This window comes from Phoenix dactylifera, chromosome 7 (assembly GCF_051530095.1).
Source record: "Phoenix dactylifera cultivar Ajwa chromosome 7, Ajwa_hap1_PhDact_Kaust_v1.1, whole genome shotgun sequence".
In the NCBI taxonomy this organism is placed as follows: Eukaryota; Viridiplantae; Streptophyta; class Magnoliopsida; order Arecales; family Arecaceae; genus Phoenix; species Phoenix dactylifera.
The window spans coordinates 28,169,034-28,183,335 of NC_143196.1; the positions used below are offsets into that span (position 1 = coordinate 28,169,034).

At 39.5% G+C, this 14,302-nt stretch overlaps 1 protein-coding gene across 1 annotated transcript; it reads left to right on the plus strand.

The window, feature by feature from the left end:
* Nucleotides 1–5,751: 5,751 nt before the first annotated feature.
* Nucleotides 5,752–12,609, plus strand: LOC103720317 (uncharacterized). Its single transcript, XM_008809962.5, has 6 exons — nt 5,752–5,916; nt 8,169–8,258; nt 8,426–8,602; nt 9,953–10,051; nt 10,208–10,450; nt 11,639–12,609. The coding sequence occupies exons 2-6, from the start codon at nt 8,190–8,192 to the stop codon at nt 12,062–12,064; spliced, it is 1,014 nt and encodes a 337-aa protein (XP_008808184.4). The 5' UTR covers nt 5,752–5,916; nt 8,169–8,189; the 3' UTR covers nt 12,065–12,609.
* The last annotated feature ends 1,693 nt before the right edge of the window (nt 12,610–14,302 follow it).

The following is a 14,302-nucleotide window of genomic DNA, read 5'->3' on the forward strand; positions in this document are numbered from 1 at the left end:
ACTCTTGACTACACGAAACGGAAATCAGATGGTTGATCCCAACTCTTCCTTAACAGCGACTTCATCCACGGCTGAAACATCTCCACAGCTGCGACGTCCTCCGCGATCAGCAACCGGTTCTGCATCAGTGGGGAAATTTATATGTGATCTACTTAAGTTGCCTTCTCTGGGCGGCTGTTCACTTCAATGTCTTGGCATGGTATAGGACTAGGCTCGCCGCACAAGCCTGGATTATGGAGATAAGAAGACTCGTTGAACGCTTGGAGGGTGGCGGTCCGTGGAATCTGGCCAGTTAGATTGTTATATGAAAGGTTCAATGCCGTCAAGCTTGATTGATTCAATGGCGGGATTTCCCCTTCTATCATGTTATGATCAAGCTGCAAAGACTCCAGACGATCAAGATATAGCAAAGACTTGGAGATTAGCCCGCTGAGCATGTTCATCGAGAAGTCGATGCTTGTGAGCTTAAGGTTGAAGGAGAAGTTCAACAAGGCACCATAGATCGAGTTGTTTCGGAAGGATAAGATGGTCAGCTCCGTGAGGTTGGCGAGAACTAGGGGGTGGTCGAGCCGGCCGGAAAGGCCGAAGTCTGGGAGATCGATGGCTGTGACACGGTTGTTAAGGCAACTGATGCCGCGCCATGCGGAGCTGTTGAGCAAGCAGTGCGGTCCATTCCAGCTGGGTTCGAGGAGGAGGCGGCGGAAGGCCTCCCTGAAGGTCAGAAGTGCATGCTGCTCCGCGACCATGTACGATGTATCGTTACCGTCGCCGATGGCGGCGTCATTGAAGGTTAGTAGGAGGAGTAGGAGGAGGAAGCGGTGGTGGTGGTAGGATGTTGAGTGCATGATATAATATTTTCGCCACAATGGTTATGTAGTCTCTGGAATGGGCCTTGAAAGAAACAGGGGTATTGTAGCTTGGCTTTAATAGAACAGAGAGAAGGGAGGCTTGAGGATTTTGGAAAGTTCCTTGAGGATATTCTTCGATGATTCCAGCTCTATAGCTCCGCTTGCATTGAGAACAACGAGGCCAGGCCTCTTCTTTCAACGGTATTAGCCGGATTTGTTTGTTGAGAAAACAAGGGAAGTTAGAAAGGGTGGTTTGCTAGTTCAATTAATTGGCTATGACATCATATAGGAATATTAGATGGGTTTGGTTGATAGTTTCTCGGCTGCGGTGCGTGTACGGTGAGCTGGACTACGTGTGAGAGGTGAGAGGTGAGAGGGCAAAAGTTAGAGATAATGCCTACAATGAGGTGATAAAAGATGAATTCTTCTTGTTTTGTCTCTTTCACTAGTTAGAAGCCTATCTATAAAAAGGGCATATACGTTTGTTATATTCGTATGTATCGCTGGTTTCTGCTGAATAGAAGATAGTTTAGTTGGTTAAACAGGCCCTCTATATAGCAGATTTAATTTATGCTAGCTATAATCATAAGCATGCCAACATAATTATCATTTTTGGTACATTTCAAATTTGAATTTAAATTTTAAATATCAGCCATTGATAGCACACTTGATTCACGTGATCATGAGATATGCCAACATGATTATTATTTCTAGTGCATTTCAAATTTGAATTTTGTAATTTAAACCCAAATCAATTGGGTCAAACTTTCTATATGTATTCTTATGTGCCTATAAATACAATACAATACAATAGTTGTAAAGCGACCACTATTTTCATTCTTAAAAATTTTTTATTCTTTCTCCAAAATCTTCTCTTTCTTGGTATCAGAGCGTATAGGACTCATCGCCACTTGTTCTTGGCGTCAAACATCCGAAGGTCATGGAAGGACTATCATCTTCAGCTACTACATTAGAAATATCATCAGCCGCACCTCTAGTAATTGCAAACATCGCGAGTCTAATTCCTATTAAGTTGACTCCAACAGTTATTTTATATGGAGTTCTCTTTTTTTCCCAATCCTCGGAGGTCATAAATTAACAGGTATCGTAGATGAGAGTACTTCTGATTCATCAAAAATCATCTTAGAAGGTGATAAAAGAATAGTGAATATTACCTTTGATAAGTGGTATGAAAAGAATCAAATGGTGCTATCCTAGATTAATGTTACTCTTTTAGAAATAGTCATCTCATCCACTGTGCGTGTCAAGTCTGCTAGGGAAGCATGGAAAGCACTTGAGAGATGCTTTGGGACCATTACCTAGTCCCATGTCATTTATTTGAAGCAACAATTAGGTGAAAATAAGAAAGGTCTACTCTCAATGCAAGAGTATTTATAAAAAATTAAACAAATCAAGGACTCTAACTAGGTACAAATGGAGAACCTGTAAGTGATATAGATATTCTTATATATACCCTAAAAGGTTTTCTAGAATCTTATAGATCATTCCAAACTGCAGTTAGAACATATACAAAATATGCACCAGTCACTATAGAAGAACTCCATAGCCTTCTTCTAGTAGAAGAGTTAAGTCTCAATGAGCCATCCAATCCCATACAACACATAATGGGTTCAACAGGCAGAATAATGATCGTCGTCCATTCAACAACAAGCAACAACAATGCTCCAACAACCATCAACAACAACAACATGCATTTGGCATTCAAAATCTATTTCTTCAGCATTGTAGAGGGCCTAACAATTAGGCAAATAATTGTGCAGCACCAATCCAGCAAAATACTATATGTATTACCTGTCAAATATGTAACAAAGTATATCTATTTCAAACTTCAAGTATTATCTTATTTTTGTCAATAATTATAGTCTTTATATAAGGTTTTTTCTATTTAAATGCAACTCTGATGTGTTCATTACATTTGTTCACATCAAAAACAAGCTAAAAATCTTTTTGAAACAAAAATCAAAATTTTATAGTCGAATGGTGGGGTGAATTCATAGGACATGCATTCACTATTTTTTTAAATATCATGGTATTGTTCATCATTTAACCTATCTATACATGCCCGAACAAAATAATGTTTCCGAATGAAAATATCGCCATATTGTTGAAACCACTCTAAGTTTATTGGTCCACTCTAATTTACTTTTAAAGTATTGGCTTGAAGTCTTGCTACATATCTTATTAACAGGTTGCCATTTTCCCTACACCTCGCATATCATCTTACAAAAATCACCAAACTACACCTATCTCAAAGCCTTTAGATGTGCATGTTATCCCTATCTTCACCCTTACCGATCTTACAAACTAGAATTTAAGTCCTCTTGCTGTAATTTTCTTAGCTACGGTACCAATCAAAAGGGGTATCGGTGCCTTGATATTAAATCAAGTCGCAATTTTGTATCAAGACATGTCGTCTTTGATGAGTCTTTCTTCTCATATCGCCATATCACCTCTCTTTCCTCATCCCCATCACTTTCAGATTTGCAACATGGTGGGTTATATTCAGTTTCCAGTAGCCTCAGCTAGCAGTGCCACACTAAAATGCTGCCCAACGTTCAAGCTCTACTTCAAAACTTCAGCCTGTTTTAAGCATTTTACCAGCATCTAGGAGTCCGTCGACCAACTTTTCTAACTACTCTATTCAACTCACCCAGAACAGTCCTAAAATAATTTCATCCCATAACCTAATCCAACATCTAGCTTATCCCTATTTGGCCCACCTCAACTAGCCTCAAACCCAGGCCACACTCATTCAATGGTGACAAGATCCCAATATAGAATTGTTAAAAAGAAGACCTTCTTTAGCTCCAAACATTTTTTCCTACTTTTTTATTCGCTGCTCATCCATCTGAGCCATCATACTATACACAAGCATCTAAAGATTTCGAGTGGTGTGATGCTATAGGCACTGAACTCATAGCTCTCCAACATGTTGGTATATGGTCTCTTGTTCCATTTCAGTCCTAATGTTGTAGGTTGTAAGTGGCTACGGTCTCTTAGATTTTCTAGCAAAAAGAATCATTTTATGTTTAGATGAACTGGCTTGAGTAATCATGTCTTTTTAGTTAATACCAAAACTGTAGTCCATCCAAAGCAATCCTTTTTGTGCACTTGAAAATGATGCTTTTATATTTGGGGGTGACTGTTGTAGAATTGGAAGTGCTTTATACTGGTGGGTGCTCTATATTATCTTTGGTAGCAATTTTGGTGTTGGTTGAGTCACCACCATGTTGTTTGTATTGTTGCTATCCTTGTTGTGGATGGAGTTTTCTTGTTGTATACTATATGCTCATTTCAACTCTCCAATTAATTAAAGGTTCTCAAACTTACACATTTGCAATAGGGGTTTTTCTTTGTTTATTTACCAAAAAATTGTTTTGCTTAGAAAAACAAAGAAGAAGAAAGACTCATCCATCTCATGGCCTAAAAATATCAAAACTTAAATAATCCACATTTTATGTTTGAGCTCAACTTTTCTAGACTTTCGAGTTTTACTTGTGATCTACCAACTCAATAATCTAACATTGATGACAAAAGTCCAAGAAAGTTATATTGCTTAGACAAATAGACCGATGTAGAAAGCAAGAACATAAACATATTCTTAGAGCTTATTTGGATAATTCTATTAGATCCTTGAATTTGGAAACAAGATTTCTAGTATTATAAAATATGAGACCTGATTCAGCTAATGTTAATCGAATCTTTCCAACCCATTTTTTTAAAAAGAGTGAGAAAAAATTATTGAGATTTTTTTCCACCCTATAGTATTCGGGCCTTCCTAACCCCCAGCCCCTCTCTCACCCTCTTCTTCTTTCCCTTCTCCCTCTCTTTCTTTCTAATCTAAGGTACCAAGTCTCAATTACTAGGTTGTAATAGGCCCTTGAAGTGAGAAGCATGCTTCATGCCAGAGCTCTAAGTCATTTCAATTTCCAGTGTTACTTTTCTTGACCGCCACATATAACTTGTCCACAATTTAGATCTAAATTTTACTCTTTTTTTTTTTTTGGTGGAAAATAGGAGGGGAGGAGGAGGGACCAGCCCACCCGCGTAGCAGCCCCATTACTGAGCCCCCCTTCCACTAGGGAATGTTCGATACAGGTCGCAGGTTTCGCGTGCCTTCCCCGACCCGTGGGCTCACCCCACTGGGTTCACCGCCTCACGTGTGGGTACGTCACCCCAGTGCCACCTTGGTACAAGTGGAAGGAAAGCATAACCGCCAACAAGCCAGCCGAGCGTGGGGCATCCGGTCCCCTAATTTAATCGACGCCCGTGCGTTTCGAACCCGGACAACTTGGGCAGAATTATCGCCCCCTTACCACCAGGCTACTACCTTGGTGGCTAAATTTTACTCTTTAACTTGATAAGTTAGAACATGTTGTCCTCTTCTCTTCTCAAGTTAACCTATATCTAACATGCTAAATCTACTTTTCGGCGCTATGTAGCCCTTTCTAGTTTGATCAATGGGCCCAATCCTTCAAGGCCTTTGTTTAACTTAGTTAAAAGTGAAAGATAAGACATCATATGATTAATCTACAAGAGTATCATGTTTAAGTCCAAATTACATCATTATGGATCAAATTCGGGCTCATTTAACCCCAACATTTTTTTTTCTGATACGAAAGGACCCACACACAATCAATCATACCCCATGCTCGGCAATTAGATTTTCATGCACCTTTATGTGGGCCCCACCACACAGAATATTCCTACCCAATTCCCCCCCCGATCACCTCATGACTCATCAACCCTATTATGTAGAAATCTCTACCGTCCAATTGGTGGACCCCCGCCTTCCTTTTTTTTCTTTTTTTTTTTTTTTCTTTTTTTTTTTTTTTTTTTTTTTGCCGAACCTCCCCCGCCTTCTCTTTGGTTTTATTGCTCCCTTGTTAACCGGCTCACCCCCCCACCTCTCTCTCTCTCTCTCTCTCTCCCCCTCCCTCCCTCGGTCTCGCTTTGGACAGCCTTTTTTCGGATATCTCTACCCTCGGCGGTCGTTCAGCTGGTCGGACCGTGGCTCCGCTGTCATCCGCCGCCAGATTTGCCGGAGGTAAGCCACTCCTCTCACGTTAGCACCGCCCTCATTTGCTCTTGTTTATCTTGCGCTTGTGATCTCCTTCTTTTCCTCTCTGGATTCCATCTGGCATCGAGTCGTTATCTTTGCCAACAATTGATATGTGGGCTCCCGGAATCTGGGGGGAACACAATTTAGCGATTTTGACTAGTTTGTTTTATTGGTTAATGGTGGATTGCGATCTTTTTTATGGATGTTGGTTGACTTTTGTGATGGGTGTGGATTACGATCTTTGACCTACTTTTGATTAATGTCATTTGACGAATTTGTTGCGTTCTGTGAGTAATTTAGCTCATCCGATTAAAGCGTTTGATTGAATAATATAAGAAAATGGTTGTGCTCTGATCCGTTAGAGATTAGTTTGTTGACGGCATTGAATTGATCCCTTGGATATAAATTTGTGTTATGGATACCATTTTTTTTTTGTCTTTCAGTAGTGGAATCGGTAGAGAATGGTGTTGACTAACTGGATTTTGGTCAAGATGTGGACCAGAAATTGGCAGATTTTTGATGTTTGCTCAACAATGGCTGCAAATCATGCAGCGAAGGAGAACTGCATGATTTATTGTGTCAATGGAGTTTTGGGTGGACAAAAGAATATCTTCGTTAAGAAAGTTTAATATATGCATGGAGGATGCCAAGTGGCTTAATTGGCAGGGTACTGGGCACTGGATGCTGGTGACCTGGATTGAATCTTTCCCTCACCCCAATTTTGGCTCGGCTTCCTTCTGTCCTATTCTCAGAACAAAAACAAGGAAAATAACAAGGACACCAGAATGCTATCCATGCAATTGTAGGCAATGTTTATTCTGTTTGGCTGATATGGGGCAAGTTCATAATCCACCATTTATGTGATTTATGCTGCTTATAAGAAGGTGCAGGTAGCAGAAGTTTGCAGAAGTGTATGGCATGCTAGGAAGCATGGACTCAGATATAGTATATGGATATGATGTTATTACCAATATGTAGGTATGGCAAATTTTGGAAAAGTAGAATATGATATGGCTAGAATGTGGCAACATATATATTTTTAATTTTGTTGTCTGAAGCAACATAGTTCATATAATAACTTCAGAAGATTGACGGGAAAGTCTTGGAGACTTATGAGGCAAAAAGGTGAAATCTTTCCAGCTGTGAGTTACTAGTCCAGGACGCCGATTAAGTGTTTACTTAAGAAGTTACCCAGAGGTGGAAGTCTTAGGGTTTGGTTCCCTCGAAGACTTCTTATCTAATAACTGTTTTGGTCAAAAAAGACTTCTTATCTAATAAGGATTGTTTTTCTCTAAGTCAATTATAGTATTCTATTCTCCGGTCGGGGGTCCTTATGCTTCTATTTTCATTCATTCTGGAAGTTTTCAGTTACTTTACCAAAACATGAGCCTTTATACATTTGTTTCACCGTTTGCTTTTAGGGGTCTCTAATTATTGCAGCATGGGGCACCACAGGGATCAAATTTTATAACCTTATTAGTGAACTCTTTGTAAGTCTAAAGGTGTCCCTTTTGGACTCAAATCAGCTAGCTTAGTGACTCTTTGTAGCCGGGAAGAGACCCAGATAAGAACAGATGGAGCCTCTTCTAGGAGCAGTTTATTGTTTTATTCGATTCGATAAAAGCTTGGCTGATTTTCTTGAGTTTTCCCCCTTTTCTACACTTAGAGGCTTATGTTTAGGTCAGGGAGTTAACTTAAAGCACAAGAAGTGATTTGAAGATAGACTGAAAGTGCCTTTAGGAGGCAGTGACTCACTCAGGACAAAGAGACAGATCTAAATGCACAGTGTGTTTGTAAGTGAACTAACAGGAATGACACAAAATTAATTCAACACAAAGAAGCTGGATGATGGTTTTAACCACACAAGGCTAGGATATCGAAGAATGTTCAACATGCTAGAAGGAAAAGTGGACAAAGAAAATGGATATAGCGGACTAGTTGGGGCCGGTAAAGAGACACAAAATGCAAGTAAGTTCGGTAAGTCAAACTTGCAGAGAGCCAAATGATTTATCTATAACTAAATCATTTTATTTTTCTTCAAGTATTGTGATTTGGTTTCATCTTTTTTTGGCCACAGTTGATTAACTCATTCTCGTCTTTTGGTTAAATTCTCAGAGGAGTTATCATGTTAAATTAATTGCAGTTTTACATTAGGTTTAAGAGAAGCTGATTGTTGCCTGTTTCTGCGGGCAAAAGTTTTTTCGTGAACATCACATTCTTTAGCTCTTTCTCTCCAGGAAACCTCAGAATTTTTGAGTATGAGTTCAATGAACTCCGCGTCAAATGGTTCTGAAAAGCAATCTGTATTTGAGGAGCAGAGAGCTAAGGTGATCCATCTTTCTTCTGCTGCTTTCTTGTTTATAAAGTTTAGAATGTTGGTAAAGTGGATGCATTATGCCTTCAAATTAAAGGTTTAAGAGATTTTTTTTTTGAGGAAAAAAAGGTGTATCCCATTTTCTCTTGATTTTGATGTTTTCTTTATTTTCCGTCGCAGATTGGTATAGTAAGAGCATCATTAGGCACATTGCCAGACAAATTATCCCTTTATTGTTCTGATGCATCAATTGCAAGATATCTGGCGGCAAGAAATTGGAATGTTAAGAAGGCAACTAAAATGCTGAAGGAAACCTTGAAATGGCGCCTTCAATACAAGCCAGAAGAAATTCGCTGGGTAAGTCAGTTATGACGGAAGCTCAGATGCTAAGTGTTTTTTTTTTCTTTTGAGAACTAGTTTGCATGCTGAAGTTATAGTGCAATCATTCTTGTGTATCATCGTTTCGGAGAATGTAATCATTGGGCTAATACAAAAGAATTTTTCTGATGTGGAATGGCCAAAATGGCGTCTTTTAACTATATCTTCTAAATGTTGAATGAGAGTTGTTTAGTTGATATTGGAACTAAAGGTTCTGCATACTTCTTCATAAGTTTCTATCCTGCTTCCTGTTGATGTATATATATAATTACTTTGTATATGATAGAAACTTAGTTCTTAATAGCAAGCAATACAACTTGTGCTCAACTAAAAAAGGCGGCCAACGCCAAATCTAAAATATATTTAAAGAAAAAAAGGAGGTAAGAACAAAACATATTTAATTACAATAATGAAAGCAAAAAGGAGTATGGGCCTAGAAGACCAAAATAAAAGAAAGGGAAAACAAAAGGAAAAAAAAACAAAACATAGCAGTGCAGTAATGGGGGAGAAAGGAAGGGGGAAGGGGAAGTTAGGAGAGGACTTAGGCACGATGGCAGAGTTTAGCAAAGTGAGTTTGTGGGGAAATTTATATGTTGTCTACTTAAGTTGCCTTCACTGAAGATTTATATATTGGCTTTACTTCTACTATTCCTTGTTATATGTTTCTGAATTTTATTGGTCAATCTTGTGGCTCTTAATAGAGACAAATAGGGCAAGTTTCCATGAAACCTGCGTGCTTTTCTATCTTGTTTGTCAATCTCTAGGTCATCTGTTTATTCTCACAGCTTGAAAATTGGAACTAAGTTCCTGAAATCCATGAGAATTTCTTATAATGGTATCGAATATTGATGATCCAAGAATAGGCACTTAGGTACCATGTTATTGAAAAAGAGGCAGGCATATGATGAAAAAACAAACTGGTGCATGAAAAAACAAACTGTCTCGGCCACTGCTCCCTCTCAATGTACAGCCAGGTGAACCTTAATGTAAGAAATTGCTTCACCCATTGTCTTGGAAAAGCAAATGAGTCATTTCTGTTGTTTTAGAGTTAAGCAAAATTAACAACTTTAATGCTGTTAAGGATATAAAACTTCAAATGTGTCTCTAGTTATGTGCTTTATTAGCAGCCTTAGTTTTTCAAGTTATGTCATTGGCAGCAGCTGCAGTTATGTTTCTGAGTTATCTTCCCAAAAACTATCCAAGGAAGATGCCGCATAATGTAGACAGGGGTTACAGTTTTAATGTAATACAATTTGCTTGTTATCGTGAAACTTACTGGTTTTTATTTTCCTTTTATCCTTTTTATCCTTTCAATACTATTGCTTTTAGGAGGAGGTAGCCAATGAAGCCGAGACAGGAAAAATTTACAGAACTAATTACTTCGACAAGCATGGGAGGAGCATTCTTGTCATGAGACCTGGGTGCCAGGTTTGATCTGTTTCTATTCCTTATGGTTCACCAAGCCTAAATGCACATATGCATATGGATATTGGATTTAGTAGAAACCTGTTTCACGAAAACTGTAATTTCACATTGCTGATACTTGCCTAAATGTCACTTTCTCAAATTTCAATTGAACTGCAGAACACAAAGTCAACAAAGGGACAGATTAGATACTTGGTATATTGTATGGAGAATGCTATTATAAACCTTCCACCAGAGCAGGAACAGATGGTGTGGCTCGTTGATTTCCATGGATTCAACCTCTCAAACCTATCAGTGAAAGTAACAAAGGAAACAGCCCATGTTTTACAAGATCATTACCCAGAAAGACTGGGCTTAGCAATTCTGTACAACCCACCAAAGTTCTTCGAGTCTTTCTGGATGGTAAGTATCCATTTTAACATTAAAAACATCAATACATTTTTATACAACTTGCCTCTTGAGATAGAAGCGAAAAAATGACTTGCAGCTATAGAATTGCCTCACTTGCCATGTGTAATTACTTTTATTTTTTTGATATGTGTGTATTGAAGGTTTTAAATCCCATAGGACAGAGGTGTCCGGTTTCTCCACGGAACAGGACGTCCGTTGTCCTACCCCATCTTGGCGGCGGTCTCGATCATCCATCTTGATTGATATCTTCCGTCTCTCTCCTTTTCTTCTTGCTTCCCTTCCTTTCCTTTTCTTCTATCTTCCTTTCTTTCCTTTCCTTTTTCTTTCTTTTTCTTATCCCTTCCTTTATTTCTTTTTTCCTTTTTCTTCTTCTTTCTCCTTCCTTTCTTCTTTCTTTCCTTCCTTTGTTTTTTTCTCCCTTCCTTTCTTTCTTTTCTTTTTCTTTTTCTTCTTTCCTTTCACCTTTTCTTTTCTTCATCTTCCTTCTTTTCTTTCTTTCCTCTTTCTTCTTCTCTCCCCGGTTTTAGAGTCCTGACATTGTCCTTGTCCCATTTCTCATAGGAATAGGACAGGACGACTGGGACACCCCCCCCCCCCCCCCCCCCCCATCCAACCGGGACTTAAAACCTTGTTTGCATTGCTGATCAATGATATATTATTTAATACCTACCTTTTGATATTTGAAGCTGAAATTGTAAATAGTTCTCTCACGTAACCAGATGATTCATTTTTTATGATAACAACCAGATGATTCTTTGCTTTTTGATTCATATACCAATGTTCTTCGTGGGGAGATGCCAGCCACTTTTCATGAGGCTGCAAATGCACCATTCCATGCATTCTCATGGTCCATCTAGCATATATTTTCTAAATATCTGAAAATACAGAAATTACTAACTTATCCTTAACACATAATAATCCCTAATCCTAACTAGTAGGTGTATCTTAAGCCCCAACGCCTGCACTGGTTATATAGGTTTAGTTTATTAGCCCATTATCGATATTTTGCTAAAGATCCAGCCAGGTGAAGTTGATCATTCTAAAAATTGTGCATCATTATAGAGCTCGACTTTCATGTAAGTTTATGGAAATATATATTTTTTGGATTCGGGAGATCAGCAAAATCAAGCATGTAGATGTACTTTTGTTAGTTAAAGATGCATTAATCATGTGTGGCAGGTGGTGAAACCCTTTCTAGAGCCGAAGACTTACAGAAAAGTTAAGTTTGTGTACTCTGACGACCACAGCACCAAGAAGATCATGGAAGAACTTTTTAACATGGATGAACTAGAATGTGCATTTGGGGGCCATAACCAAGTGGGTTTCAATATCAATGACTATGCGCAGAGGATGAGAGAAGATGATAAGCGGATTCCTTTATTCTGGAGCCAAGAGAATGCATCTATGTCTTCTAAACCTTTGGAAATGGCAATGGCAGTCCTTGACACAGGCAACTCAGAATCAGATTCTGATCAGTCTGATAAAGAGTGTGAAGGCAAGTCAGGAACTCATATGCCTGATTCTGAATGTTCACCTGTAGATGGTTCAGTGGAGGTAACTGGCAGTGGGAGGAGTGGCGGATCAGATCAGCAGTCAGTTCAGTGAGAGGAGAACAAGAATTGTTAATGTGATACTGGGTTAAACTGAATAAGACCAACTTACATTACCTGTGTTTCTTCATAGCTGTTCACCCTGAGCTTCAAATGAGCTCGAGATTTTTCCCCTTACTAAGAAGAATTCCATCAGAAATCAACACTTTATCCTGCGAAGATTGTTCAATTTCCTACCTTTCGGTTCCCCTGCTTACTGTTGTTTATGTGATGCCCCATTCAAAGCTTTGTTCTTTTTTGTCTGGGATTCACTTGGTTATTGATAACTGTTTGCGAGTCAGTGTATCAGCTGAAGCCCATTAGGGGGAAAATTTATGGTGACTTCCAATTAAGTGCACCATTATTGCTAGGCAGTATATAAGATTGTAGCTGAGAGTGAACAAGCTGAAGCCTTTCGTATGCGTATTGGTGGGGGCTGAACAAGGTGCCTCTTGTTGTGCACTGTGAACTACAATTAAGCGGGCCATGACATTATGATGATGAATGCAGATCGTCAGACCTTTTCCCTTTCGAGCTTTCATTGGGAATGGACTATTTGGATTTCAGCTTGTATTTCAACAATATATTTCCTATGCTTATCAGTTGTTTCCCAACGCAATGAATCCCGGCCAAGAATGGAACTCCGCAGGGAACTCCCCTATTCCACTATGTATTTTGACCGCCCAGGTTTAATCCAGTGGTCCAGATGTGTACAAGAGGGAAGGCTTGAAGAAGAGGTTTGCTTGTGCCCAAAAATATGCCGTCTAAGGCTCGTTTGGCTCACGGGAAGAAGAGGAGGTAATGAAAAAATGGAGAAATACTTCGTATTTGATTAGAGTTTTTTAAGAAGGGAGATGAGAAAGTAGTTTTTTCGTGGAAAAAAAAACTCATATGGAACATTGAAAAATTCGGATGGAAATTAGGTTTTTTTTTTTCAAAAGTACTCTTAAGCTTTTAAATAGAATATAGTAAGATCTTTTCTTTAAGGACATATGTTTAATACAACTTTTTTTAGAAAAGTAAATGCTCAACCAACTTTTTCAAAAATTCCTTTCTCATGGTATATCTAGTTATTAGTTTTCTAGGAAAATATATGAGTAGGAGAAAATTCTTGTTGCAAACTAAATGAGTCCTAATGTAGGATAATGTATTAATCATTTCTAAGGTCTCTACATATGATTGCGAAGGTATTTTTTGAAAGTTTTTGAGAAATATGGTAAACTAATCAGGTTATTAATAGGAAAGCAAGTATTGAAGAAAATCCTAAATTGTGCTAGGACCTCTATCCTTTCTGATTGCTGCTGAGTTAGCTGGCTTAATAGGCTGAACCGTCTCCATTTTTCTTGCACATCCTACCTCAGCGCAGGATTCGGTGGTCTTTAATTCCCTGATTTCATTTGCACCTGTCAACTAGCCATTGGGCTCTGCCATTCGACAGCCCATTGCCTGTTGCCAAAGGGCATCTCTCTCTCTTCCTCCCTACTATCAAACATTTGTGAACCTCCATAGAGGAGGTTATCCTTTGGATAAGGGCCCATCCCCTCCTTGGTGGCCCACAGGAGAGGAGGCCCTGGAAGGCAGGATAAGGAACCTCATGACCATAAGAAGGCTTGTAAGCTGAGGCTCTTAGTACAGTCATCCAGTATATGAGCCCAAATTTAGACCATATCACAAGGTTGGTTTGGCAGTCTTAAGAGACTACAGAATAAAATGAATGCTGGAGAAAGTGAGACATGGTCTAATGGTAGGTCCCAACTAGAGAAGAAGAAAATGAAGACAAGGGAAAGGAAATGATATCCAATGGCTCTTCCCAAAGAGAAGATAAGCCATGCAAAATAGCAGAGTTACAATTCTCTCTTCGGGTGAGAGGAACCCAATACAAGATAACCAGCAGGACAGGAGACAAAAGACTCCCCTCACTCCCCTCTCACTCTTAATTACTCCCCTGCCTCCGTACAAAGCGAGCTATCGTCCATCAGTTCCGATCACGTCCCCCCATCTGCTTCGGAGTCCATCAGTGCCCTTCTCCCCCACGTCAACGCGAACTACGGGCCATCACGCATCGCTCCCATTTCCCCACGATCGCTCCGAAGCCTCTCTGGCTCTCCATCCTTCGTCCGCGTGTGATCCGGGCCATCATGCATCTCCACCCCCCGTCTTGCGTCCGCTTCGGAACCCATGCACGTCTTCATTGTTGGGTTACCCCTTGCTCCCCACGCTTCCGACGTTGTAGCTAACTCGCAGAAGCAGTCCA